The sequence below is a fragment of the Patagioenas fasciata genome, chromosome 6 (assembly GCF_037038585.1).
Source record: "Patagioenas fasciata isolate bPatFas1 chromosome 6, bPatFas1.hap1, whole genome shotgun sequence".
NCBI lineage: Eukaryota > Metazoa > Chordata > Aves > Columbiformes > Columbidae > Patagioenas > Patagioenas fasciata.
Window position 1 is genome coordinate 34,289,602 of NC_092525.1, and position 27,988 is coordinate 34,317,589.

Consider the following 27,988-nt stretch of genomic DNA (forward strand, 5'->3'; position numbering starts at 1 on the left):
ACAAATGGATAAAGTTAAAGAAACAATCTTTAACTGCAGGATCTTTATTTCTGAGGCTAAAGATGTTCTGCTGAAATAGAGAGGTCCTGAAACAAAAAACTCGCTGGTTCTAAAGTTGGTAATGGGGTCTCAGTATCTAATGAGGAAAGTATTTCTTGACTGTTTACTAGTACTAAGTCTGCTAATATCTGCTTCTTCAGGTCCAGAAACATGGCGTAGTCTACATTTTCTTGTTCCTCTCTCTCTTCTTTTGTTTTCTGTAGAGCAGTCATACTCTGAAGAAAAAACACATAACAGACAATAATGTGCTGTTAAGCTTTGAAACCTGAAAGCATTCCCATTGCTTTCTAGTGGATAGTATCAGTGCTATCACAAAATAATGAAAATAGGCACCAACTAGGGCTACGTTAACTGAATTGTTATTTCCTTGGTTGATTAGTTGCTCTTATTAAACCATTTACAAAAGAATGGATAGCCAAAATCCTTATGTGAATAAAGAATGGAAGGCTGGAGTCTCTCCTTGCTTGAAGGAGCAATGCTCATAGAGAAGTTGGTAAAGTCTATGTTTTTGAAAGAACAATCGATACAAAAAGAAAAGCAAATTCACAGTTGTTAAATGTCCACAGTGCTCTTGCAGGAGTTGCACTTAACCAAGAGCTGAACTCAGGTAAACTAAGACCACCAATTCTACTCCCAAGAATTGTAAATATGAAATAAGGACCTGCTAAGCTATTCTGGTTATGATGACCCTGATTTTTTTAAATAATACGGGAAATCCTGCCTAGCAAAACAGGTGCATTTTAAGACCCAAAGAAACAAAAAGTTATCTTTGTTCCAATTATAACATACTGTTTTCTCCCTTTGTGCCTCCAGCTTGATTTCAATTCTGTTTTGGCTTGAAGCTCTTGATATTCTTGAAACTCTTGTTCACAGTAGTTCAGATATTTGACTTCTCTTTCAAAATAATCAAGTATGGTGTCATGCTGTTAACACAATGACAAACAAGGGTCATTACACACCCAAAGACACAGAATTATTTTTGATGATCCTAAACTGTATTATTAGTTTATCTGTATTGGGAATACAGATATCGCTAGTTATCTGAGTAATTTGCAGCAAAACAATATAAGATGGGGTTTGAAACCCATTGATTCTGGATACAAATATACATGGGGTTAAACATTTTTTATTACACTGACTCTGAGTAGATTATCCTTCAGGACCTCCATTAGTCGCTACAAAAACATTTTTCAGTGAATACTTCAGTTAGAATGAACATAATCTAAATATCAGTGACTGCTCCTGGGTTAATAATTCTGTGCTTTAGTGTAGTTCCAAAACACATATAATCTGAGCAGAAGCATGTATTTCCTCATGTTATAGCACTTAGCTCCTGCCTTGCTTCAGAGAGGTTACTTTTACTAGAATGAGGCTCGTGCTATATTGTTACATGCGCACAGCAAACCTTTATGGGATATTTATAAACTATTTAAGTGCATACATAACTTAAAATTGGGATTGGACAGGAAGACAACGTTGCAATGTAAAAATAACAGACTAGGTAGCAGGTAAGACTTCTGGGCTGGATGAGATGAAAACACTAGTTGGATCTTTGACTGGGAGATGGTGGGAAAGAACAACTGAAAATTTGGAAATAAAGAAAAATTAAAACTGTTTCCATTGCTCCCATGGGCCTTAGGTACAGGTAGTCCTTATTGCAGAAGAGAATGAATAAGGGGTAATGTTAGTAATTGTTTGCAAAATGTGCTTTAACTAAGCTAGAACCAAATACTAAAACATGTTAAATCAAAGTAACAAATTTACAGGGGAAAAACTGATGCAGACAAAAAGGTGTAAAGAAAGAGAAACTCAGTATATTTACAGTATCATGCACTATATAGCATGGTTTTAGTGCATGAAACCAGGTGTCGTTTAATGCACGTGGCAAAAAGTGCTGAACTCTTTATTGTTTTCATGTAGCTGGGTGTGAGCAGTGAAATTCTGCCAACTGTCACCCAGATTTCCTTTAGGTGCCTCCAATCCGAGCTCCGCACAAAGCCAGCGTTGCTACAGGTGATCTTTGTAAAATAAAGCCATACTGATCAGAAACTAATTGCCACCCATTTGAAGGCAGGTCTGTTTCTGTGTTGATATTTCAGGATATATTGTCACAGAGATGGATAAATATTCTTACCAACCTCATTCTCTGAAGGCTGACTTAGTGTCTGACAGATTTCCAAAACATGCAGTACGCCAAGATCATCAGAAACAGCTAAAAAATGCTGGTTTGCTGAAAGACATTTGACAAACATACAAACAATCTAAATTCCACAGTAACACATACCTCCACCCAAACATGAGCTACAGAGAGTTCACTTTTGTTGTGGTCTTTTTGGTTTATTGTTAACTGCAGCAAAAGGTAGCGGTATTGCTCTCCAGTCTTCTTGACAAATGAAATTCCCTTTAATGTTTGTCTTTTCAAATTTTTTAAAAATTAAATATTTTCAGTTGCTTAATGCCATGGTAGTACACTTAGAACTGATGCATGCATTTTTGGATATACAGTGCAGTGTTAAATTAGTGGAGGTATGTATTTATTCTATAAATTAGTGTGCCCTGGAGTCAGGCCATTTTGCATACAGGGTGATGCAGTAAAATGCAATCACTATCTACATACGTGAGGCAATCCAGGGGCTGATGAAAGTGATTATTGATTCAGAGATGTTCTGGAACTGAGATGGCTCATACGTTTTCTTCAATAAGTCCCAAATATCTATATTTCCATCATCTCTGCCAATGAAGAAAACTCCTGGTCTTGTTAAGGACCATTTTCCTGCAGTGTATCTTCCTGTAGAGCAGCTTGAGTGAAGGATTGGTCCATTCTTGATTATTTAAAACAAACAAACAAAACACAAACACAAAAAACCAAAACAATAAAAGATAGACCCAACAATCAAACAGTACGATCTATTCACTACTTGAAATCTCCTGTCATGTAGGAACATTCACAATTTCAATGATCCTATTACAAAAATTATACCAATGGCAAAATTGGTATCACCTTCTGCAGATAGAGAGAATTGTAGGGAAGTAAAAAAACCTGATATCTCACCTGAAGTCTATTAAGGTTATCTGTCTATCTGCTGTCAAAATCTGTAGTCTACAGATTTTGCCAGGTGCAGCTGACCTGGATTCCTACATGAGAGGAACTGTAAAAAACCCGGCATTTCTTTATCTTCACAGGATTAAGAGACTGTGTCCTCAGTATGAGTTCTTCAGACCTATTTATCACACATTCCCTTTATTCTTGGTTCCCATAGCAACAGAAATAATTTATTGAGAAGGTAGTTTGCAAGGTTGGAATGAAATTAGGTCACTTCATTTGTTCTGTAAAAGGCAAGTTTACAAAGCTATTTCTAAAATAGTTTCCTGATGTCAAGAAAAAGGAAAATATTTTCATATACCTGATTTATTTCTAAACTATGAAGCTTTGTGACTTACAAACATTTCTGAAAATACAGTCTCTGAAGCTATTATAGTTCTGTTTTGTAAATATATAAATTATTTTGCGATTGTGTTAAAGTAACTTACTGTAACCCCTTCTTTCCAAATGGCAAATGTTTGTCCTCCAATGCTTAGAATTATGTCTTCAAAAAATGGTGATCTCTGGAGACTGTTGATAGTTTCAGTGTGGATGGTGTATTTCTGTGTGTGCTTCTGACCTAATGAAATGAAAAAGACAGTTGCTCGTAACTGGTGATCATCTTCACAATGGGAATTACACAGGATGAAACGAGCACAGGATCCAGCACAGGCTCCAAAGACGCCAGCCTCATTATTTGGCTCACAAGGCATAGAAATTGCAATTGCCACAGTTCCAGTTACTTCCATGATTTGTGCCAATAGGGACGTAGCGATGCAGCTGTGACACTGCAGAGGCTTTTTGCTGTTCTGTCATGAGAGCTGAACTGCTTGAGCTTTGGGGGTACTGCTAAATCCTGGTGTCATCAGTGGGATAGACTATAGCAGATGAGCAGGAACTTTGAAAGGGCAGAGTATAGGTACAAATATTTTGAGTTAATGGTACATTAAGGTTTAAACAGGTATTGAGAAACTTGAACTTACTAACTTGCTTTTCTGAGTCACTATCAATTTCCACTTTCCAGTCAGAATAAACAATATCTCCATCCTGTGATGCCAGAAAGATCAAGTAAATGCTGATGTTAGAGCTTGGTGGCTTATAACAAAATGGCTTGTTTTTAAGCTGGGACTTTACTTAATTATAACCATCATTAAATACATTCTGAGTGAATTAAAACCTAAATTTGCAGCCAATGACTGAAAAAAGCACTAAAAATTTTGATCACCACTTTTCAGTTATGTATTGCCAAAACAGCTTTTAATTTCCTCGATGTATTTCAGCAGACCTTCCTGCAGAATTAGCTGCTCCATTTTCACAGTTCATGCTTTGCTCCAGTATTTGGGGAAAAGGTGACTAGAAGCAAAAAGGTAGCTAGAAACTAAATTTTCATTTCCGTATGAACCCAAAAGTGGGAACATTTTTGGAATTTTAGACACGTGGGGTAGGTAGAGAGCTATGAATAGCTGGGGCTTCCTGAAGCAGAAATAAGTTGTGGAGGAGTCTGTGTTATAGGTGTTTTCACCTGACATTTGGGGCAACAATAAAAAATATTACTAATCTTACGGGTTCAGGAATAAGGAAATACTGTTTAGTTCCTGATAGCAGATAATTAAATTCAACGTATTTTGGAAACGTCTTCTAATTCTGCCCTTGAAGTAAGGGTTCATAATCTACCAAATATTGGAGGGTTCGAAATTATTATAAGCATGTAGCTAAATGCATTAAAATGGGAGTAAAGTGTGGCATGTCCAGACAGATCTTTTTAGTTAACTCCTGAAGAAAACGTGTGAAAATACTGTTTTATTTCCTAGTCTTCTGGACATCTTGGATTAAGATTTTCACTAGTAATCTATTATTTTCACTTACTTCAGTTCCAACAAGAAGGCCGGTGGAGATACTCTCTAGCACTTTCACATTTTTGCTTGAAGTACTCCTCTCTCTATACAGGCTCTGTTTGGCAGGTACGTCTAGTGTGTAAGGTATAGAACTGCTCTTTTTTGTATTCAATACATGTACACATCCTTGCAGTCAACACGTGTTGCACTTTGAATACCAGTATCTTTAAGAAATCTTTTTCCCCAGATGAATTTAGCTACACAACATTCTGTTGCTCAGCTTCCATTATGTATTATATATACTGAAATATAAGGTTATTAAAAACATTTTCCCCAAAACAGTGTAATAAAAATATTACCTGAGGTTTTGTACTGACAATGCAGTTCCCTGAAATTAATTCTTACGGGACTGTACTCTGCGTTGGTATCATTTTCACACAGGTTTATCTGTTCAGAAAAAAAAGCATTTGCTAACTCATTTTGTCAGATCTTTGAGGTACAAGACTAAATGACTTTCTGCTGCAATGAAACAGGTCTTTGTAGTTTCTTTGTAATACTCCATGAACAGCATTTGCTGCCTCATGGGCAAACACAGAGAAAATGTAAAGCTGTGGTTCCTCTTGTGTTAACCATTCCATTTAAGGATTTTGCCATGTTTCTGGCAAAATAACCATTTCAGTGGTCATGCTGATTCAACAACTGTACCAGCTGCAGCTATTCCGAGCAGCACAGATCAGCAGGTCCAAAATTCTATTTTTTATATATATATATATTTACCTAAAAGATTACTGAACAGATTTTTTTACCTAACATTACTTTTTTCACAAACTGCTATGACCATTTTCATCAGACTCACTGTTGGGTTGCCAGTAGTTATGGTTCTGTTGACCATGGCCATGTTCCACACTTTGGGAGCCCCTGAGGTGGCACAGCAGTTAAAAAGGCTGGCAGGAACTTACACTGTTAATACAACTGCTTTTGCACTTACTGCAGTTTTTAAGAAGCAGTTATGCTGTTTCTTGTGAGTTAGCTTTTCAAAATGTGTTTTATTGAATTCTTGGAGGAACATTAAAGCTTTTCATTTCATAATCATAAATAAGTTCACAAGGAACTCACAATTTACTGGAAAAAATAAAGAATTGTAAAGCAAAAGAAAACATTCCTATGGCATTCTGGCCATATCTACAGTTTGGCTTGATCCTTCTGTGGTATAATTGCCTACAGTACCTTTACGAGAGGTTTCCAGCAGAGATCTAGATGCTTAGAAGTATCTGGAACATCAAAGGGCATACCGAAAATGTCCTCCTCTTTTAATTTCTCAGATGAAGGTTTCATGGCTGGATTATTCCAAAATAATATTGAGCTGCAAAACGATTGTATAATGTTATTCCCTGTTTCTGTGTCAGTCAGATGCAGGTTTCCATACATTTTAAAGTTGCTCTTGTTTTTTTAGCTTTTCATCTTCTAACTTAACATAGCAGACAAATGCTAGATACTTAATTGCTTCTTTTGTAACTGATGGCATATATTCCTTTTTTCAACATTTCATCAATTCTTACCTATACCAAAGCAGCTAGAGAGCATCCATACAGTTTACTTATGGAAAGCTACTGGGTGAGGTTCCTGGCACTACCTGGGCAAAATTCCCGAAGGCTACAAGAACTGGACAGAGGAACTCTGTAGCAGGTAATCTAGTAATTCAAATGGAACCTGATTCCCAGTTCTTGTGCATAACAATTCATTTGCTGACATTCAAGGCAAATGGTTCCACTCACTTGAATCTGTCATCTCATTGGAATTTTCAGCCCTCTGATTGTTCCTGTTGCTCTACTCTGGTCGTTCATTCACTGATTCAATATAGACAATGAAAATTTTCCTCATTACTGACATCTCTCCCTTTTCTATCAGGAGTTCCTCAGGGATCTGTGCTAGTCAAGAATGACATTACAGTGACTTCCCTGCTCTCACTTTGGCTGAATACTTTTAATCTGGAGCCCTAGTGTGTGAGTAGTTTAAATTATTTCTTCCATGTGCATTAGTTGCATTACACTGTAAACCTATTATCGACTACATTTGCAATCATTCTTCTAACTTAATTCTTGGAAATCTTCTCTGTATTTGATTAGGGAAAACAACTTCAGATCATTACCACATTCTGGTCTCTCTGACCCTCCCTTTGATGTAACTAGCAAATACATGGTTGATCCCAGCCATGCAGCCTTGAAGCCTTAAGCCTTTTGCCATTGTGAAAGCTAAACAATTATTTCCATTTCTTGCATTCTGTCCTCCTGTCAGTCTTTCACACAGGATAATATTTGGTCATAACCATCATGACTATTCAGTCCATGAAAGAGGATCTTCATACAGAATAATTTTTCCAGCTAAGTCTCCAAGTCTAAATATTGTTTACAGCATTTCTGTGACCTCAAAATCTTTAACAGCTTTTTGTGGAAGTTACAAAATCAATGTTAAGTGTTGGGGTATGGCTCTGCAGACCAACGTATGTGTGATCTGCAGACCAACGTATGTGTGATCAACAGTCCTAAAGTATAAGTAGAGTATAAACCTATACACATCAGGTTTTTCAGTTAGTGAACCCTTAATGCTGTTACAGTAAAGGGCTTAAGTGGCCAAGAACTTTATATGCTTGTCTTCTGCATACAGAATTTCAACTATTCAGGACAGGCTGATAGGAATCCAGACATGAGCTAGTTAAATCATTGAACATGCTTCATAAAGCTTTCCAAAGGGAAGTGGAAGACGCCTTGTAGGGTAGGTATTGTATGTACCAATCAGGAGAGCAGGTCACAAGCTGCACAAAAGTTTCAGCTCTGTTTTCAGAAGTTGCATCCATTTGGTTTTTCTAAAAATAACAGAAAAAATAATTACAGAGGGAGAAGATGATGATGAGAGACAAAAACTATACTCTGCTAAGTAAGTACTTCAACATATAAAGTGGGCTTCTCAAAATTAAGTAACTGTTTCTGCTTGGTTCAGGTTTGAAAATTAGGACTTACTAACTTGTAGATATAAAGTCAAGCTATTTTACAAATGCACTTCAAGTGAACTGATACTGGCTTTGCCTCCTAAATACCTAAAATTCTGAACTAAGCAAGCAGGATAAACAGTTGCTGGAACCACTGCAAGTCAGGCTCTCTTTAAGTTGTCATGTTTGTAACTTTTTCATCCAGCTTAACCAAAGAGCAAATCATTGATAGATTTACCTCAAACAGTTTAGTGTAGTGGGGGGATATCTCTTTGCCAAGTTTATACCGTGGGTCATGTCTCTTAAATTATTACTCAGCTAGACCACACTGTGGGATGGTAATGGAGCCTTCAAATGTTTATTACTAACAGTTTAACTTGTGTATGTGGGGTTCCGCAGGTTTTATAGTACTTATCATTTACCAAGAGTCATTGTCTTATACAAAATTTATTTTAGTTTATTCAGAAAAATAAAGAAAAGATGTCAGAGGGAGGGGAACAAGTGATTATAGGCTATGCCCTGACCCAATATAATTTCCACTATATGCAAAACATATATATTTTGGCTGAAACTATACTTATCAACCATACGGCAAAGTTTCAGCTACTTTTTTTTTTCTTTTTAGGGCAAATCCTACTCTTATTTTGATTCATGAGTTGCCTACCTGGAGTCCAAATTACAGTCTCACAACTGTGCAAATCTGAATTAAGTTCTGGATATAACTTTGAATGTTTTTTTCATTGATACGTAATAATAAACTGCTGATTTTAGGCACAGTGCCATAAAAACCACAATGCTGTGCAAATGCTGACACACATTCCCACATTCCATGTTTATATAACAAAAAGTATGTGCTAGTACTTGTTGCTGAATATTGAGAAAGTGATTACTTTGTCAGTGTTATTTATCAAGCATGGGTTTCCTGTATCTGTTATCCCAGATGAACATAAGAACAGCTTTCTGAGCCTAAACCTTGGCCAAAAAAAACTCCACCCAAACAACCAAACCCACAACAACATTCTGCTGTCCAATCCCTTTCTTCATGTTTACATCTGGTACCAATTCGTATCCATGGGTACCACTGTAGCATAATGTAATAATGAACAGCTGTATCCGCTTTCTTGTTACGATACATGCGCACCCTTTTCCCCACTTTTCTGGTAATGTTCCTAAGGACTGCACTATTTATGAAGTCTTAAAAAATTGTTTTCAAATAAAACATAAACCTTTTAAAGATCATTTGTAGTATTTTGATAGTAAATGAGCATCCAATACTCATGTAATAGTGTTAGACCCTTTAACTATGTAGACCCTAAGTACTATGGAGCTTTAAAACCATCAGAGAAAATGTAAATTTTGAGTACATAGGAAGTACCTAGAAGAATTAACATAACTACAATAACACCTTTCTTGGGTGCCTAGATATTTAGGTCATTGAAATTATTCCTCTGAATTCTTCTTGGCAGGCTAGATTGCTTATAGTAGAAATTCAACATATTTTAGATACGCGAAGGCTTATTGTAATTTTGAATCACAATTTTCAGTAAGGTTACAGGTTTTTTTTTTTCCCCAGTATAAGCAGATTCATATCACATTGAGAACACAGCACAGTTGTAAAGCACAATGAACAGGACAAGTGGCACTGGACTATTCAATATTTAGAAAATGCAGTGAGAAATAATGAAGGCTATTATAAATAATTGAATCTTTAATATTTTAGTTTACACTATTATTTCTGAAGTAGATTAGGAAAACAGTAAAAAGTAAAAAAGCGAATCTTTAAACTCACCTCGGAATAATCTGGTAGCCAATGTATATCTGTTACTGGTTTTTCATGACTATCCGGTATGGAAGAGACCACACAACATCTCACTAGGGGTGGCTCTGTGCTACTCTGCTGGACTTGCATAAGCGATGGCTAGAAATGTTTTAAAAAGAGATATCTTAGTGTATTTCCAAAACACAAGAGTAGACCTGTCAAAGAAAAAAGGTTATTTCACATACTGTTAATGCTTATTCACACATTTCAGATCAGTTTATAGAGCTTTCTAGGGGTCTAATACCTTCTCTTTGGTAAAAGAAATGGAAAGCATCAAAACAGGTCTTTGGATATGAAGGTCTAAAAAGGATTCCAACGTGCCTCCACAGGCACACACATATTCACTTAAGTTATTAGTTATTAAATTATTAGTTCTCCTCTGCTCTTACGTCTCTGTTCTGCTTATCCCCTTTGTAGTTGCCTTCCACTGATACCTGCTTCTCATCTTCCAAGCTACCTTTTTTCTGTCCATACATTTCCAGAATAATTGTCAATATTTTATCCAGCAACAAATGCTCTATGTATTTGATAGGCTTCATGAACCAAGAGTTGAGTATATGCTGGTGCCCATTAAATAACAGTCTTATTGAAGACAAAGTCTGCAGAAAATACAGTAAAACTATTTAAGCTGGACCAATCAGGTAGAAATTATATTGTGATAATGGGTTTATTTCATGAACTCATCATGTTTCTTATCCTTTCTAGTCTCTCATTGCAAAGATTATTTACTCCTCTGTTTTAAGTTAGGACACCTTCACCCATTTTTCCCCACAGACCTATAGATGCACTGCAGTTTATTTAAAATGGTAACATTCACCATATTAACAGTTGTTATCTCAGTTCCATCAGCAACAGGTTTTACACTTTGCAGCTTTTCTTCATGTTGAGAAATATCCCACAGTACAACCTGCAACGAGAAATTAGTATATTACAAATTATTTCATCCTTTATATTAATACACATTTATTCAAATACAATTCTTGAAGGTTTGGGGAAAAATAAGAAATTCACTCTCTGCTCTAGAATTTATGAAGTGTTTAAAGTATTGCCACTTTGGTCTGATGCAATCAGCTGAAAGGCTACACTTATCTTTATAGCTTGACCTATTTATCAGTACTACAAAGAAGCATCGTACAGTAATGACTCAACTACAGAATAACCAGGCATAACTTCAGTACAGGATCAGGGAATTTCTGGGACTCCCTGACATCTGTATTGTGACACTATGTGTTATTACAGATGCTGAGTACATCCCTTCACCCTTATTTTTACACTGTAAGAAAATACATAATTATCCTATTTTATTCTTAAACAGAGAATTAATACTTGTCCATTGATGCAGCCACCAGCAATGATACTGGGATCACTTGGACTGAACTGAAAGCAGCAAATGTCTTCAGGACACTCCAACACTAACTAGAAGGAAGAAAAACAGAGTAGGTGAGAAACGCAGTCACGTTAATTGTCTGTTCTCTTGTTATTTAAACACTTGGCATATTTAAAAGTCCTGATTAAATACCTGAGGGTGGATAGGGTCAAAGGAACACCAAAAAAGTATTACTGGCTGCTGCAGCAATGATTTATCAGAAAGGTTAACTTGCTCTTCATAAGACAGCCGCCCTCTTGCTGACACCGCTATAATCCCTGATTGAGAGAGAAGATTAATTTTCTCAGAAGAGACAATTAAAGTTTCAACATGCTGTTAATTATTGTGACTTACATTTATACTTTCTGAATACAGTATGAAAAAAAAAAGAAAAAAATCCCAACATGTATTTATATTTTTCTTTTTGTAAATAAAATTTGAGGAAATTATCTTATTACTTCAAATCGGGTTATTTAACAATGAGTCATAAAACCTAAGTTCTGCCACTACTCTTTAATGGTGTAATACTACACCTGAGATGATGTGACAGGCATATAGTCCTGGCCATCCATCATGAAATCAAATCTTTTGTAGCCAAGTTAACTTCATACACAGGCTGCAGTGTTGGCCATTAGTATGCTGTGCAGTTAGGACATTCATGCAGAACTTAATCAAGCCTGTAAGCCTGACTGTGTAGAGCAACACTCCAGAGCAGGGACCAGGAGGAGACATTCAGTGTGTCTGGTGATGTCCATGTCCCGTTGTGGCTGTGACATTCCTCACAAGTATTGTGCACGCTACAAGACCAGCTGTGGGGAGAAGAGCAGGGGTGTGCAGGGCCACCAGCAGGACCTGGCGCCGTGTCAGCCCCGCTGAGATGAGCCTCAGAAGGGAGAAATTGCCCTTTACTGTCATCTTCAATGCTACATTGGCGTGAGGGACTTTACATGTCCGGTCTGAACTCTACACGGAATTTAACTGGCTCATTTTTTACTTTGTCTGAAATCATCAATTCAGACAGACATACTAAATGAGTTTTGATTTGTTTTTAAATTTAAAAGCTGATAATTCTATGAAAGATGCATGTTTTATATAATACATATCATTCAAGCCTCAAATCAGTATTTTAAACGCATTACCAGAAATGGTTGGATGCCAGCAAATGCAGCTAATAGTCCTGTCCTTGAAGTAGTGTAGATCTGTAAATGATTGGTATACTTTAAGATAAACATCTGGCTTTCCACCAGAACTGCTTTCCTCTTCTGTTAGGGCCTTCCAGTCATCAAAAAAAGCATTCATAATTTCATTTTGCTGCAATGCAATTTCCATTCTGTTTTGTGAAAAGAACAGTTAACACTTTCGATAATCCAGATGTGACTACTCAGCAATAGAATTACAAATATGTCTGTAAAGAGGCAGCTTTTATTTTACACAAAATTATGACCACAATAGTGGAAAAAAAAAAAAGTATTAATTCCTCAGTGATGCATAAGTAAACCCTCTTCTGTTTAAATATAATTAGTTGTACGAATAATTTAAGTTCTGTATGGATTAAGTACAGTGCAGTTGTCCAATTCTTGCGCCCAAAGCATCCGTAAGTGGGACTTGCCCCATGACTAAGGGCTGTAGGACACCACCTCCGCTCTTCTGCATAAGCCTCTGCTTGAGTGAGCAGTGTTTGCTTGCTCGGAAAGATGTATCACTATCAACTTCAGCAGTTCAAATATATATTTAAACCAACATTCATATTTGTATGGTATAGAGTTTATAGAAATTTTCATAGAAACAACTTGATATTTGTTAATATGAAAATAATAATAAAAAAGAAAAGTTTACAGAGACAAACAAACAAACAAACAAAATCAGTATTTGACCAGATCAACAGTCCACTCAGAGAAGAGCTCTTGCATGTATTCTGTATAATTCCAGGTAGCCTTAAATGTGTATTGCTGCAGTAATTTTACCTTAAATGTACTGATGTAAGAAATTCCTTCAGCTTCCCAGATGACAGACTCTCTTCTTTTTCTTCATTTGACAATTCTATAGGAAAATACTGTGTGGCTGCATTTTTTGGATAGGTCCTAACCAATTGGAGTAAATTTGAATGTGAGTACGTATAGAAACAATTTCAAAGACAGAAACCCATGTAACGTGTAAAATTAAAAGCTAAGTATATTCTGTTTTTTCTAGAAACTCTTTGGAAAAGAGCAAAAGAAGAAAGATGTGACCTGTTCTCTTAATCAGTTTGTAACTCAGTCACTCCAGAAGAGTTAATTAACATAACCTTAGTTGAGATCAGAAACAGTGCATAGCTTAATAAATAAGCTGATACAAATTTTCTCACACTTACCATGTTGTCTGAGTAATAGCTTCTCTAAGTTTTGGAACCATTTGTATGCCAACATCTTTTTCAAGCATTTTAATGCTGAAAGATTTGTCTTGATAGGATGTACATTCAAGGTAACTGTCTTTTACATGTGAAGCATTCTTATCAGTAAATGTAATTGGTGCACCGAACTTCCTGCGTACTCGAGAAATCCTATACTTAATCTGGAAAAGAGGTGTTTCTGTAGTTAGCAGAGGAGAAAGTTCTTTGAAAGTTCATTCTGTAAAATGGCAGCATTTATGTAATTGTGGATTTTGTTCTATTTGTGATTTCTGTGCTGAGTTTACCTATATTTCTGCATTTTGAAAATCTGAAGTGCTCATATAAATAACCTACATACGTAACAGAAGACAGGTTTGTATTTATGAAAAAAGAAGTTGCCTTTAAGTAATGTTTTGGATTACTGCTAGTAGAATAAGTGAATTACATTTTCTAATTGATGCAGTATCAGAACTGCACCTTTGATTAAATGATTGATTTACAGGAGGTCTTGTGTGATAGTGCATTGGCTTTCCAAGACCTAGGACTTTTCAGGCCTTCCCTCTTAGTGCAATTCGCCACTCTGGGTGAAGTGTTTCCACTTCCCTTGGAGTGCCTGGGGAGAGAAGAGTATCCCCAAGAGGACCCACAAAAATTTGAATGAGGAGTTTCCTTATAGTGAGAACTCGGAAGGAAGAAGGGATGTGGCTTGTCTTCTGCCCTCAAAGAGAGGCAGGCACTTGATCTCAGGGAGTAGAGAGGTATTTCTTTGTCCTGGATTCACAGCCAAGTACTGTTTCCAGCACCTCCCACAGAAGCAGAAGGGAAGGCAGCTGAGAATACTTCTGAGTGGACCTTGCCAGCAAGGTAGAGTACAGAATACTCAGACTGTGAATGTAGGTTAAATTTAATGACTGTAAATTAGCTTTAGAGCAATCAGACACCCTTCTAAGTATAAGCAAGATGTCCAGTTGCTGAGAACTATCAAAATGTAGCCAGTCTTCCCTGAACAGTGGTTTAGGTATTGAGTAAAAATCACCGATTGGTAGTTAAATGCTTGGAGGTACACCACACATTACAAGTTAGGTGACAGCTGTGAGTGGATCTACTTTTTGCACGTATAATTTCTCAGTATAATCTGTAGGTGTAGTTAATCAAGTATGTCCCTCAGTAAAGTCAGCTTGTAGTACCTACAGTTGAAAACATAGATTCCGAAGCAGAGAGGCCTTAAAGGTGCTGTGTGACTTAAATGCCATTCATATAATGAAACAGAGTTCACTGAGCTCCACGGAGATAGAACTAGGTCCTAAGAATATAATTACAATGATTCAATTTGTAATCTGGCCAGATAGTAAATTGAGCGAAAAGTGGCAGAGATACTAATGACCAAAGATGATCAGGACTTTTGGATTTCCAGCTTAAAAAGCAGATATGTCCAATGTAGTCTCACATGCCTTATTTGCAGGATTTAAAGAGAGCAGAGTTGTTTAAAAAAAAGTTTCTTCAGCAGTTTCAGTTTTTGTTAAAAGTTGAGCCATTTCTCTATTTTTCTCTATTTCTCTCTCTTTTTTTTTTTGTTTTCTTAGAAGACCCTGAGGAAAACTAGGATTTCAACTCGCAGTTTTCTGACTTTTTTTTAAGGAACTTAAAATAATTTTCAAAGAATGTTTGTATGGTTAACATCTGTTGATTCTGACCTTTGTAACAGTCTCTTTAACAGACTCCTCTTCCACTTCCTTTTCACTGCCAAGAGAAACCCAAGGTTTGTGGACAGGAGGCTTATAAGGTTGGACTTCCAGGGTTTCCTCTTCACTTTCTTCTTCTTTTTCGTCGTCATCTTTTTTTTCTTCTACAGTTTCTGGAGGCTGTGATATCAAACAGTGAGAAATGGTAATTTAAAAAAGAATGTTAATGAAATGTAAGTATTGACTAGAAACACATTTTTCAGCCTTTATTCACACATTCTTCTGTCTCTCTACACAGTGTTGCTGGGTACAATTGCGTTAGGTCCCATTCATTCATTTGTGCATTAGAATTCTCCAATAAATGTTACATGTTTAACTACTAAAGAGAGATTGTCTAGAAAGTAAATCACTGTTACGTAACAAGAATTTATAGTGATTTTCTACATTAGGCCCTCCTGCCTGGAATTACAATTTGCTTTTCTATTACTTGTTACTTCTCCTGATGCTGGGTGACAAACTCACCTTGAAAATTTGTATAATCTACCCATAAACCTTCTCCTATGATACAAAGCACAAGGGGAAATTTGCTGTGTATCTAGAGTTATTCAGAACTCAATAACATTTTAAAGTACTATTTGAATAACATATACATACATATTGTGAAATATAATATTTATTTGAAGATGCCCAGTATATTGTAATCTTCTATTTTTATATCTGTCTTAGAAACCTGGGTCTTGGCAGAGGAAATGAATGCCTTTGCAGCAATAGGTGTTATACTGGCCCTCTGAAGCAAACTACAAACATTTTATTCAGTTTTTCTCAGTATAAAAGATATTTTTTACAGTGATAAATGTATTTTTCCAGTACCAGACTAACCTTTAGAGAAACATTCTGGCATGACAAGCCCATCAGATGCTTATGAATACAGTACCATTCCTGAAGTATATGTTTGAGACAAAACTCTGAAGTATTTTCATAGGGAGAACAATGCTGTGGTGTACTTGGATTTTCTTACCTTCAGAAGGTTTTCCTTGGCTTCCTCAGAAGCAACCAAGTAAAAATTCTGTCCATACTGGAACTTTGCATCAAAAACTACCAAAAGTTCTTCCCCGGGATACTCCTATTTTAAGTAAAACAATTAGTGGGAAACTGAAAGCAAATAACGTACAAAACAGACATAAACCTGTGACTGGCAAAGCTACCACTAGTGTAAATTCAGTATCTTTGGTTAATCTCATGGTCCTAACAGATAATTCCATGTGCTAATTGAAAATAACAGATTGATTTGATTTTGTAATAAAAATATGCCTGGGATAAAACTAATCTTTTCATACAGAAAACAGAAAATTAACTGTTTTAATGATTCTCAATAAAAAGGCTGTGAATTAGAGGAAGCCAAAATATATTAAGCTCTGCCAGTGCATAGAATCAAAACGAATAATATTTACATACTTTTAGCATATTTTCAATCTGAAGTTATTTAAAAAATAAGTGCATGGTGATCCATGAGAAAATTTGAGTTGACAGTGGTCTGTGACCTGTATACCCTTTGGATATTACAGCATTAGTGTATTTACAGAGTCAAACAAGGACAGGATTTATCTTTGAAAGAATACGTACTCTGAGAGCACAAAGCCTTAAAGTGAGAATGAAATAAGCTACATACTAGGATAACTTTTTTGACAGGGTAGAAGTCAGAAACTGCAGCTCTTGTTTTCAGGTCCTGAATGATGTCCTCTTTTTTAATAAGTTTGAAACAATTTTCTTCTGTGACATCTTCATCAGCTCGGCAACTAAAAATCTCTTGGGTCTTTGTAGTGAAAATTAAAGGAAAGATTTCCGGGTGACCTGTGAAAGAAAGCAAAACTGCTTGATAAACAAATATCAGAGTATTGTGTGAACATAACCATACACTTTAATTCTGGTTCTTTACTGTTCCCTAGCAGAATGCCTTTGAATCTCTCAGCTTAATTTTTGCTGTTTTGGAAGGCATGGAATACAAATTATATTACATTTTTTTAATCTTGAAAAAGACTCTACCTAACATTTTCTGCTTAATGAATACATTATTCCTAGTATGAGGGGTTTTTCCTCTTGATCAACAGGTGATTAAGAGCTTTAGTGAAGAGTCATGAATGGACATTAAGAACACAACTGCATGGCTCTGATTTAAGAGAGTGCTTGACTAAATATACTTGTAGAGTGGTGTCATATTAAACCAATGTTTAAGCTAGATGAGGCTTCAATACCCTCCCAAATAAGGATGCTTTTCTGATTTTGGACTTTCATCTTCCTCTCATCGAGTTCAGAGTCCAGTTGCATCTATTTCTCTCTAAGCAAGTGAGACTAAAGCAAGGTTGTTAAGATTCAAGCCAAATATTTATTTTCAGCTTTGCTGGAGAATAGGTGGCTATTGTTTTCTACACATATGACCTCTTAGCTTGTTCTGAATCAATATGGATGAAGCTATTTTTTATCCTAACTCCAGTACTGTTACCCTCACTGGTTTCAGTGAGGCTGGGTGCAGTTAGTGACCCATCAACTGCACTTTGCAAACACTCAATCTGAAGATAATATACCATGCTTCTTGTAAAGCATGTGTCGGCTGTCTGTATGTGACACTGGTCCTTCCCATAGTACACATTCTGCCTTCCAGCTTATGCAACAGCTATACGTGACTGAGATCACTATAGGCCCAGCTAGCTGAATCCTCCCATCCGAGAGACTCTTCTCTTCCTTTGCAACGCTGCCATGAGGAGCAGGCTTGTGCTCAGCTTCCAGGTAAGGACATTCTTCTTGAAGGCCAGTACTTTTGTCTGAAAAGGCTTGCAGATGTTCACTCTGAATGTTCATCTTTTCAATAAACTGGAAAGTGTAAGAGATTCAGGGACACGTATACATGGGATTTTTATGTACTGACATGAGCTGGCTTTTTGATAATAGCTAATATTTTCTATCATCTTTGTTTCATTATCTTTTCTTAGTTTGAATTATTTACCATTTTATGGTTTCCCAGCACCTGTGGTATTTTTCTCTCTGTGTATGCCTTAAATTAAAGTTGATATAACTAAAATGATTATGTTGACCAGCTGGTTCAGCATGTTTTAAGAAGTCATCTCTAACCTAAGCCAACAAGGACTGACAAAATGATAAATCCTTCTTAATCTCTATCATTCGGGAAGCTAAATCTCTGCATAAGCCTATCACATAACACATAATGTTTGACGAATCTGACATTTATCCTTTAAAATCTTCCAGTGCTGCTCATCCAATGCATCTACTCTGCTATAGTCATCCAGTAAAACTGACAATATGCATGATGCTTCTGGTACACCCTTCACTATACCAGGTATGATTTACTTAGTATTCAGTAGTTATTTTGTAGTATACACAATCCGTTGGTAGCATGCACAGTCCATTAGTTCATTTTCTTCACAAATTGTGGTCAACATTGCACCACTTTCCTTTTTGATATCTCAGAGATTTCCAGAATTTCTCTGTGGATGCTTCCAAAAATATATAATCGTAGGGATGTTGATTGAGAAATACCTCTGAAAGTCATGTGGTCCTAACTCACGGTTGGTAACACCAAACCAAGCCAGGCCTTGTTTATCTTCTGGAGTCCCTGTGCTTGCCTTTCTGACATCCATTCTCTGTACATAATAAGGCCAAGACCTAGATTTTGCTTTTGCTTATCAACTTGACTATGAAACCAGGTGCAGAAAAAAGTGTTTATTCCAGGATAATTCAAAACATTTAGTCCTTTTAAGTAGCTGCGAAAGCTGATCTGCAGTGCTCCCAGGTCACCCTAGCCAAGAGTGTGATGCCTCATTGGGAAGTCATGGGGAAGCAGACTCAAACTCAACTATAAACTGCAACACTGCAGATATACTTTACTTTTCAATATATTGGAGAAAAAAAAAATAAACTAGGCCTCCTTTCGCAAATTAAATTCCATAGGATAGAAAGAGAATAGAAACCCAGAGCTGCACATCAAAACAGAATGCAACTTCCCTCCTTTACTGTGTGCAACTGGCTCACAGGACAGGACAGAAAGGAGAGTAAAGGAACAAGAAATTTGTACATATCCCAGTCTTCAGAGTAGGTTATGTGGCTCATGCAATTAGGGGGGATAAAACCTACAGAAAATTTATAAATATAATTTGCTGATTCTTATGTTTGTTTGTTTGTGTTCATAATATTATTCCTATGGCTCAAATAACTTTAAGTAAGCTCAAACAATAAATTTTATTTTTATTTTTAGATACACCAGAAGTCCTAACCAGAAGTGACTGGTGTTTATTCAAGAAGCTTGTATGACGTTATTTTTAAAATGCTGAATCACAAATGCTAATGCTAAAAAAAACCCCAAACCTTTCAAAGATATGTAGGCTTCAATATCAAATGAAACAATACACACATGCATTAAAGTTAAGCAAAAATACAATAGACATTGTTATGAGAGGAGCAGAGTAGGACAGATACTCTAAGTGTATTTTTTTCAATGCTTTATTGCTATAAGTCCATGTGCAGAAACAAAGTAATGACCAGTATTAAAATATGCACATTGTTTTAGTCTAAAGGACTGAAATTCTATAGTATGGAATAGTAAAAAAGATTCTCTACTATAGAATGTACATAATAGAGATGTATCTACATAGTAGACATAGACTATAAATAATAGATTCTATACTATAACATCAGCAGCATTTTTTTTTAATAGTAAATTGTACTCATTTGTAACACTCAACAGCTCTCAGTGTTGTAAGTACTTCACAAAGGATCAAGAAGCTCTAAGAGAGGCAGAGACCACCTGCAGGTTTTATGCTGAGGAGACACCATGCAGACACCTTAAATCCTACACAGACAGTGGCTGCACACAGCAACTTTATTTTCCTGCTTTTAACAACAGGTTTCTAGCAAGATTAGATACTACAGCTCTAGCCTTACTTGCCACTAGGTGGAGGTAAAATTCTCTTTTACTGACAAAACGAAGTATGTCCAGAAACACCAAAAACCCCCGTAACACTTTCATAATCTGAGGGATCACTTGCTGTCCACTTTCATTAACTGCAGTTTAGGCATTTTGTTGATGCTAATCAGAGTGCAATTTTCACTCCCACATGTGTGCTCAAAGGGATATGGAGAAAGACAAGTGATTTATGATATCTTAAAAAATTACCCAGTTTGTGTATTCCTAGTTTGCCACATTGTTTTAGCTTTCAGCAACAAAAGCCGTAGTGTTAAAAGCCAATTAATGAGATAACCCTTTGGGTTGTTCTGATAAAGCACAAATCAGGTCAGAAGAAAATCCAACCAGAAACGTGGAAAAAAAAAAAAAAATGTTTGGTGTGCAAGAAAAAATAAAATAATTCAAATAATCCCATACTTCAGGTCTTAACTGCGGCCACACTACAACTGCACTTTTCTTGTATATAAGGCAAAAGAAATGCTTGATATCTTGTGAGTTTTAAATGGCAGATTTTCCCCCTACAAAGCAAAAGATGTTAACCAACATCTATTGATAACTATGGTTAAAAACTGCAAGTGACATGCTAAAATCATCTTCTCACCAGATTTCATAATGATTTAACAAAGATCAAATATTAAAAAATGATAAAAATGCTTCAAGTTTTTCTTTCAATTGCTTAACTGTTACTAAATGCCAACATTTTGCACCCTATAATTATGTTGTGACGCTTTTTACTTCCCCTCATCCCAGCTGCTCTCAACACAAGATAAAAACATCATCTCCAAACGCATACCTGTTTCAGCATTCCTTGCTGCACTGCCTGCTACTCAGAGTGCTACTGTAAGCACTGTAATAGCTGCATTTCTTTGTGCTTCCTATTTTTTCTCATTCATTAAAAAATCATTTATTTCCCTGGCATTAGTAACATTGAAGCTTCAAAATGCTTAAAGTATTCCAAAGCTTTTACCTTAAAGCCCAGTCATCATAGCACTTACCTATACTAGCCATAGAAAGATCAACTTCATCATTTTTATCTGAAATGTAATGACATGATGTTATCAGTAATTTTTCTTCCTAACAAAGTAACTATAAATATACAGTCCTTTCCTTGTAATCTCTCAATAGATTTAAAACTAAACTCTGAAGAAAAAACAGAAGTAATTTCTATTCTGTTCAAATTTAATGCAAGAAATAAGTGAAGCCTTTTAGAATAGGTCTGTATCTTCAGGATGCGTTAGCCTATTTTGAAACTGCGGAGATTTGAAACTCGTTTTTATTCTGAGCAGGTGGTCTGCGCAAGAGAGAAGCTGTAAGAAATTGGTCATCTTGTGGTGCACGCTGCAGTTTCCGTGGTTGAAAAGGGCACTGACTGCCACCTGGGGGAGTTTCCATGCAAACCATGCCCTGTGAGGAGGGCACAGATGGGACAGGTGTGCGAGGAGGGGACAGACGCGACAGGTTTGCTGGCACCACAGGCTGGTGTGCTGACAGGGGCAGGGGCCACAGGCTTGCTCTGGGTGCCAGGGTGCTGAGAGAGGATCTGCAAACCCGGCAGCGAGGCAGGGCAGGAGAGACCAGCACTGATGTGCAAAGTGTTCTCTGCGGCACAACAGCTATTAATCAGCTGGGCGGGGGGAAGGTGATTAAGGGGCGAAAGCAATTTCAGGAAGGTGGCTGTCATGGCAGAAAAAATAATCCATGAAACAAAACAAAACCCAAGCGAGGGTGCATTCACATCTTTTCTGAGAATGTGCATTAATCACTGGAAAAAATATTTTTATATAGCAAAGGCTCATTAGCCTTACACTCCATTAACTTTACACTTTATAAATGATGTGAGACAGTATCTCAGCATACCTCAGAAAAAAATGCAATAAAATGCACTGCAAAATTCAACTGTGAGAGTTTAGTAAATATTCAAGCTCTATTATTGTACATTTATTTATGTTGTGATCCTGAGCACTTGAACTCCTGTTTCTGGGGACACCTCTCTCTGTCTGATGCTCTCTCCCTGGACTGTTAGCTTTTGTGAATCTCACCACTTAATAGATCCAAGCTTCCCAATTTCCCATTCAAATTCTGTTATTACAACACCATAAACTATTACATCTAAAGTACCAAGACAAAGTGTAAATATTGCAATGTAGCTTTGTTATGTTCCACATATTGGTTACAAAACCATAATCAGTAATTGTAGGTGTCTCAGTTATTTATATGAAATAGCATATTCTCATTTATCTCACATTTACTTAAATGTATGGGCCCAAAACAATTAAGGTAGCTGTCACATGAGACCAGATTACTGCTTGTTTCATTGCTGTTGTACCTTACGTACCAAGCTCTGTTTGTTTTCCTTTTGAGGATTTCTTAGCTTTTTTTCCACCTTTCTGTTTCTTCGTTGAGGTTTTTTTCGAGGACATTTTTTCTGATTTCTCTAGAGAAAGATACATACCATCAATAAACTTAAAACATGCAACTGAATGTACCATGTATAAGTGAAAATTTGGTCCACAACTTTATGAAGTTTATAATAATATTTTCATACACACCCAAAAGGTACGTTCCATAATTTTAAATCATAAACAGTATTTTGTATGATATATAAGAGTACTTTTTCTGTACATATGTAATATGTACTTTTTCTGTCCTGGGTGATTAAGTATAGAAACCAATTACCCCGAATGTTGAATTAGAACAGAAAGCTAAGGAACTGAGCTACAGTGGGAAGAGTGCAGTTGAAAGTTCTCCAGTTGTAAATATTTGCCCCAATATCCTTCAGTGTAAATGATTACTCAGCTGCACAAAGCATTTCTGTGCTTTTCTGTTTCCAGTTCATTTTTCAGTGTAGCTCTGTGGAGGGCAAACTTGGAAAGAAGCTGTATGCATAATTACATGTAGCAGCCACACAGCTGGAGACGATGCTGTACAGGAGGCTGCTCTTGTTTCATTTACTCTCCTTCCTCCCAATATCCAGGATAAAATGAATAGCTGGGAAAGACCAAGCTCCATTGCAGAGCTGGACAGAGCAGGCAGCACGCTGCCACCAAAGGCACTGCCAGCACCATCATGTGGAAAGTGCACACACAGCAGGTGATGAAAAAACTAAGTCGGGATGGCCCAAATTCTGTTAGAAGTGTTAATGTTATTATCGAACAGCTGGAGGCATTCAGCTGGTATAAGAACAATGGGACCCTCAGTTTGCTCGTGTCCTCCCTCTTCCATGTTCCCACCTTTTATCAAGACTGTAAACTGACTGGAAGAGGAACCATTTTGTAAATGTCTACAAAGCACCTGCAGTGTTTGGATGCTATTATAATTTCAACGTAACAAGAAGAAAGCAGATGCACTTATAAGACAGAGAGATGAAGAGATGACACCTTCAAGAACTGTGTCAGGACATAACTATCTCTGATGAACTCTTACAGGAGCTACAGCCTGTCTGCTTGCACATGTGAACAGCCCATTCACTGTCCAGATGCTTAAGGTGAAAAGGTGGGTTTATAAAATACATGTTGTATCTTTAGACTTTCCTAATGAAAGGCCTAAAATAGTGAGAGTGTTAAAATAAACATGCTGTGGCCTGTGCATTTGCAGTTCAGTGGTCATCCTGCCTTTGGTATGGTCTTTCATTCCCAGACTGAGAAACAGTGGTTTTCTGTTTTGTAACACGGCTCTCAAGTACTCCAAAGCAAGGAACAGAATTTTAGCTTCCAATCAGAATTTTAGTTTTGAGATGACCACTGATGGCAAAACATAGTTCACAGATTGTTGCCTGGTGATATAGCTTGGGTTTGGGTTCTATGTTAACTTCCCATGCATTTGAGGTCAATTTTGGTGTCGACTTTAAAAGGAGCAGAGTGTGACACTCTCCTTACAGTTGTGCATTTTTCTTTTTCTCTCCAACCAAACCAGAAAAATATACTCTATAAATACATTCTATAAATCCTCAGGCTCTTTTGTCTGTCATACTGGATCTTGCAGATCACAGGTGACAAAATGCATCCGTGGGATGATAGTGCTTTTCTCTGCTGTTTGATCACTATGGCAAAGACAGCTTCCTTCATTAATCCATCTGAAGAACTGTTGTGATTTAATCTTCTGAGTTCTCTTCCAAAAAGCGAGGATACCAATGCAAAACAGATTAATGTTTCAGAATTCTGAAACGTTTGCCTTGCAAAGGATGATGTTTTTGGAAGATTAAAAAAACACGTAAGTAATGTGTGGTGAATGTAATGAGAAAGGAGTTTTTTCTGTCCTCATTCTCACTGTCCTTTCATCAAATACAATACTACAAACATTGACAATATATTTATGGGTAGCATTCAATATATTTTTCCAGTTATAATCTTTCAAAAGAGCCTCAACATTGTACGATATGCTTAGTTTATAGTTCTGAGACACTTAGGGCTACCTAACTTGAGTGTATGTCATTTCAGATGATCAAAAGAGGCTAATTTTCCCTTATCTAAAACAAACAAACAAAAAGTGCAAAGCTATTTCTTATCTGTTTCCTTGTATATTTTACACTTAAAAAAATAATTGTGACCCATCTTATAAATGCATTCTATAACTACTCTAATTTGAAACCAACCTTGACACTCTTGAATAAAAGAGACAGCCCTGCAGCATAGGAGAGGCCAGCTGTTTTAGAAATTGGTTGAAAGACAATATAAACCATATCATATATATTACAGTCACATTGTCTTACTTCACCATTTCCTAATTATACATTGAAACAAAGCCAATTTGGAAATGTTGAGTTCTTCTGAGTAACCTAAACCCTAAGTCACATGAATAGGGGAAGCAGTGAGCAGGCTGAGATAAGTCACATGCCTATGTTTAGTGCAACAACTTGCAAGTAAAAACATGCCTTTTGCCTCATCAGAATTCAAGTATATTTTTCTTATAAAAACTCTTAAAACTTTTGAAAATTGTCTCCCAATAATGCAGTTCCTCCTCCTTTACTGAAAGAATCAGGAGCAGAAGTGCACACAGCACCATACAGGTAAGGGCAGTGCCGGGGAAGGCAACGTCAGTGAGTGTACGTACAGACACACGTTAATACAAGAAGCATCCCTCTTTAAGGGTTGCAAATAAATAAGCGATCAATAGGACTGCTCATGGTTCCATCTGTGATGCACAGAACCTCACCAGCTGGAAAGCAGACAGAAAAGCAGAAAGGAACTATCTCCTTTTACAATATCCCTAACACCATATCTCCTCTGCCCATTTGTCATCCTGTGGGCATGTGATTGTCACTGGTTCAGAGACTTGTAAGGCCTCCGAAGAGAACAAAGGCAGAACCCAAAAATCTTCTCTGGAAGCATAATCAAGCCCACAGCCATTTACAAAGTATGTATGCAAAGTTGGTTTTGGTTTTTGTTTTGTTTTGTTTTTATACAGGATTACGCTACTAACCCCCAGCTGCTCCCTGTAGGAATACGCACTGGGAACTTTAAAATAGGTACTGAAGAGCAATCTTTTGCACCCCTCCTCTGCCAAAAAAATAAATAAGGGAATGAAAACCCTAATGGTTCTTAATGTGTAAGATAAAATATTAGTATTTTCACAAGTTACCTCTTACTTCAGGGGGTTGGTTTTTTTTCATTCCATAAGTTTTTACACAAAGTACCAAATTCTATCCAGAACTTAATGGAAAAAAAAAAATGTTTGTATTAGAGGACTATCTGAAAACATGACAAAAAAGTTAATTTCTTTAATCTGTAGTTACTTCCTATCCCCTTCTATATTGCTTATTTAGAAAGGACTCTAATATGCATATTTGTCCAGAAACATGCAAATGTATTATATGTATAAATGTATTATATACCTTCATGATTCTATGTTTTAGAAGAGAGATTGGAAACAACATTTAAATTAGCATGACTTCAAAAATGTAACAGTGCAAAACCTACAGAAAACAATAGCTCTTGAAAATTGGTTGTCTTAAACACTGGCACGTAGTTTATTTTTTAAAAGTAGGTAATGCATTATATTAGAATGTGATTACATACAATCAGTCCAATTTTTCAGCAACTTTTCCATGGAACACAATGTGGCACTATTTAATTGATAAAACCTAAGCAAATATTTGACAACATTGTTTGACGTTTTGTAACCTATTTTATTTATAGATAGCTGTAATATTTTGAATGTTAGGCTAAGAGGAAAAATAAGATCAGTGTGTTCTCCTAATCATTTAATGTACTGAAATATTTACATTTATAAAACAAATCCACAAAGTTGCTAGGTACTGCAAAAGGGGAAAGTTAATTAGCTGTTGGTACTGCGAAAGATGCTGTCTGAATTGAGGACAGAGAATGATTCATTAGTTGCCTAATTGAATGATTTGAGGTCAAGCCTGCGTGCATTACTAATTTAGCACTGTGATTAACTATAATTTGGAATGACAGAAGAATTGAGTGCATTGCCATTTAACAAAAGCACTACAAGGAGTTTATCGAAAACATGCTGCTTGCTTTTTTGTTTTTATGTCACTATCAAGCTGAAAATCACATTTCTGTCAGTAAATGTTTAGGAACTCTTTAAAAATACTAGCCCTCCAGAAATTCGCGTACAATGTTCCCTTTGTTTGAGTGTACCTGATTTCACACATACAACTTCTCATTAAGTTAGGCCTACTTGAAACGGGTGTAGATTTGTTATTTGATAGAAATCAGTAGAGATAATTACATGCTCTGGGATGATAAGTACAATATGTGTAAATTTAGGTTAAGAATTAATAAGAAAGGCATAGGGAACAAAATTGAAAACTTCATGAAAACATTAGATAATATTGTGTTCTCTTTCTCTCTTTTATTCCATTCAAACAGAATAGAATTAGAGAAGGTATAACACGGATGATTGAAGATATGAAACATGTTTTGTGCTAGGAATAAAACAGGATTCTTTTTAGCCTGGACTGAAGAGAGTATATGATAGAAGTCAACAAAATCATGGGAGGCCTGGAGAAAGTGACTGGGGGATGATTATTTACAGTCTTTCATAATACCAGATGCAGCTGGCATCACATGAGCTTACCAAGGGACAGACAAACAAAAGGAGTACAAAAGTATTCCATTGCACAAGAGGTACCTGAACTATGGTGCATGCTGCCTGTGGACAAGACAGCTGCCAAAAGCACACGGTTTCAAAAAATAACAGGGCAAACCGACAGGTGAAAAATTAAGGGCTACTAAAAGTAATAACAACACCACTGGCTGAAGAAATGAAGCCCTAAATCCAAGAAAAAAGGGTGTGAAGAGTGGAAATATGGCTTTATTTTATAATCTCGCCCAGGCCCTTTCTGAACTTCTGGTGTGAGCCAGTACAGTTGGTCTACATTATTAACATTTATTAACCATTTGGTCAGTACTTCAATAGTCAATTATAGTTAAGTTGTCATAACATGATACTGTCAGGAAGCAAAACAGTAGATGTTGCCTTGTTACGACTTTTGAACCAGAAATGTTACCTTGTAAAGATTTACACTGGGTAAGACTTTTACCTTTGCTTTAAAAAAAAAGTCTCAGAAAAACACGATTCTCATCTTGGATGAGGCCGGGAGGCACAGCGAAGAGGCTGAGCCCGGTGCAGGTGACAGGGTGAAAGGGGTGGCTGAGGCCGGTGCTGCTCGGGGGCTCTTGCCAAAATCGCTGGCCTCCCCTCGGTCTCACACCTCCGCCGCTGGGGCTCCTCATCCCCCTGGCCCCCAGCCACGTCCCGCCGCTGCCCGCCCCGCCGCCCGTACCTGCGCGGCCCCGGCACCGCCGCGTCCCTGGCGCCGTGCGGTTGTCAGGGCAACGGGACGGGCCA

At 36.9% G+C, this 27,988-nt stretch overlaps 1 protein-coding gene across 1 annotated transcript; it reads right to left on the reverse strand.

Annotated features, from left to right (window-relative positions):
• Positions 1 to 161: 161 nt before the first annotated feature.
• DNAI3 (dynein axonemal intermediate chain 3) lies at positions 162 to 27,964 on the reverse strand. Its single transcript, XM_071810478.1, has 23 exons — positions 27,924 to 27,964; positions 22,509 to 22,607; positions 21,169 to 21,207; positions 16,868 to 17,049; positions 16,217 to 16,321; positions 15,211 to 15,378; positions 13,499 to 13,698; positions 13,113 to 13,229; positions 12,288 to 12,478; positions 11,302 to 11,426; positions 11,109 to 11,198; positions 10,600 to 10,689; positions 9,753 to 9,881; positions 7,767 to 7,840; positions 6,205 to 6,340; positions 5,337 to 5,424; positions 5,009 to 5,109; positions 4,126 to 4,189; positions 3,592 to 3,722; positions 2,678 to 2,882; positions 2,199 to 2,290; positions 850 to 983; positions 162 to 275 (listed from the first exon to the last, which is right to left on the reverse strand). The coding sequence occupies exons 2-23, from the start codon at positions 22,591 to 22,593 to the stop codon at positions 269 to 271; spliced, it is 2,553 nt and encodes an 850-aa protein (XP_071666579.1). The 5' UTR covers positions 22,594 to 22,607; positions 27,924 to 27,964; the 3' UTR covers positions 162 to 268.
• Between the last annotated feature and the right edge of the window lie 24 nt (positions 27,965 to 27,988).

Excerpts from the sequence above, each read along its gene's own strand:
- DNAI3 (XM_071810478.1), bottom strand. The coding sequence starts at position 22,593 with ATGTCCTCGAAAAAAACCTCAACGAAGAAACAGAAAGGTGGAAAAAAA. Across the intron at positions 6,341-7,766 it reads GTGACCTGCTCTCCTGATTG|CTCAATATTATTTTGGAATA; the intron begins GTACATACAATA and ends ATCGTTTTGCAG. Across the intron at positions 2,291-2,677 it reads CAGCCCCTGGATTGCCTCAC|CAAACCAGCATTTTTTAGCT; the intron begins GTATGTAGATAG and ends AATGTCTTTCAG.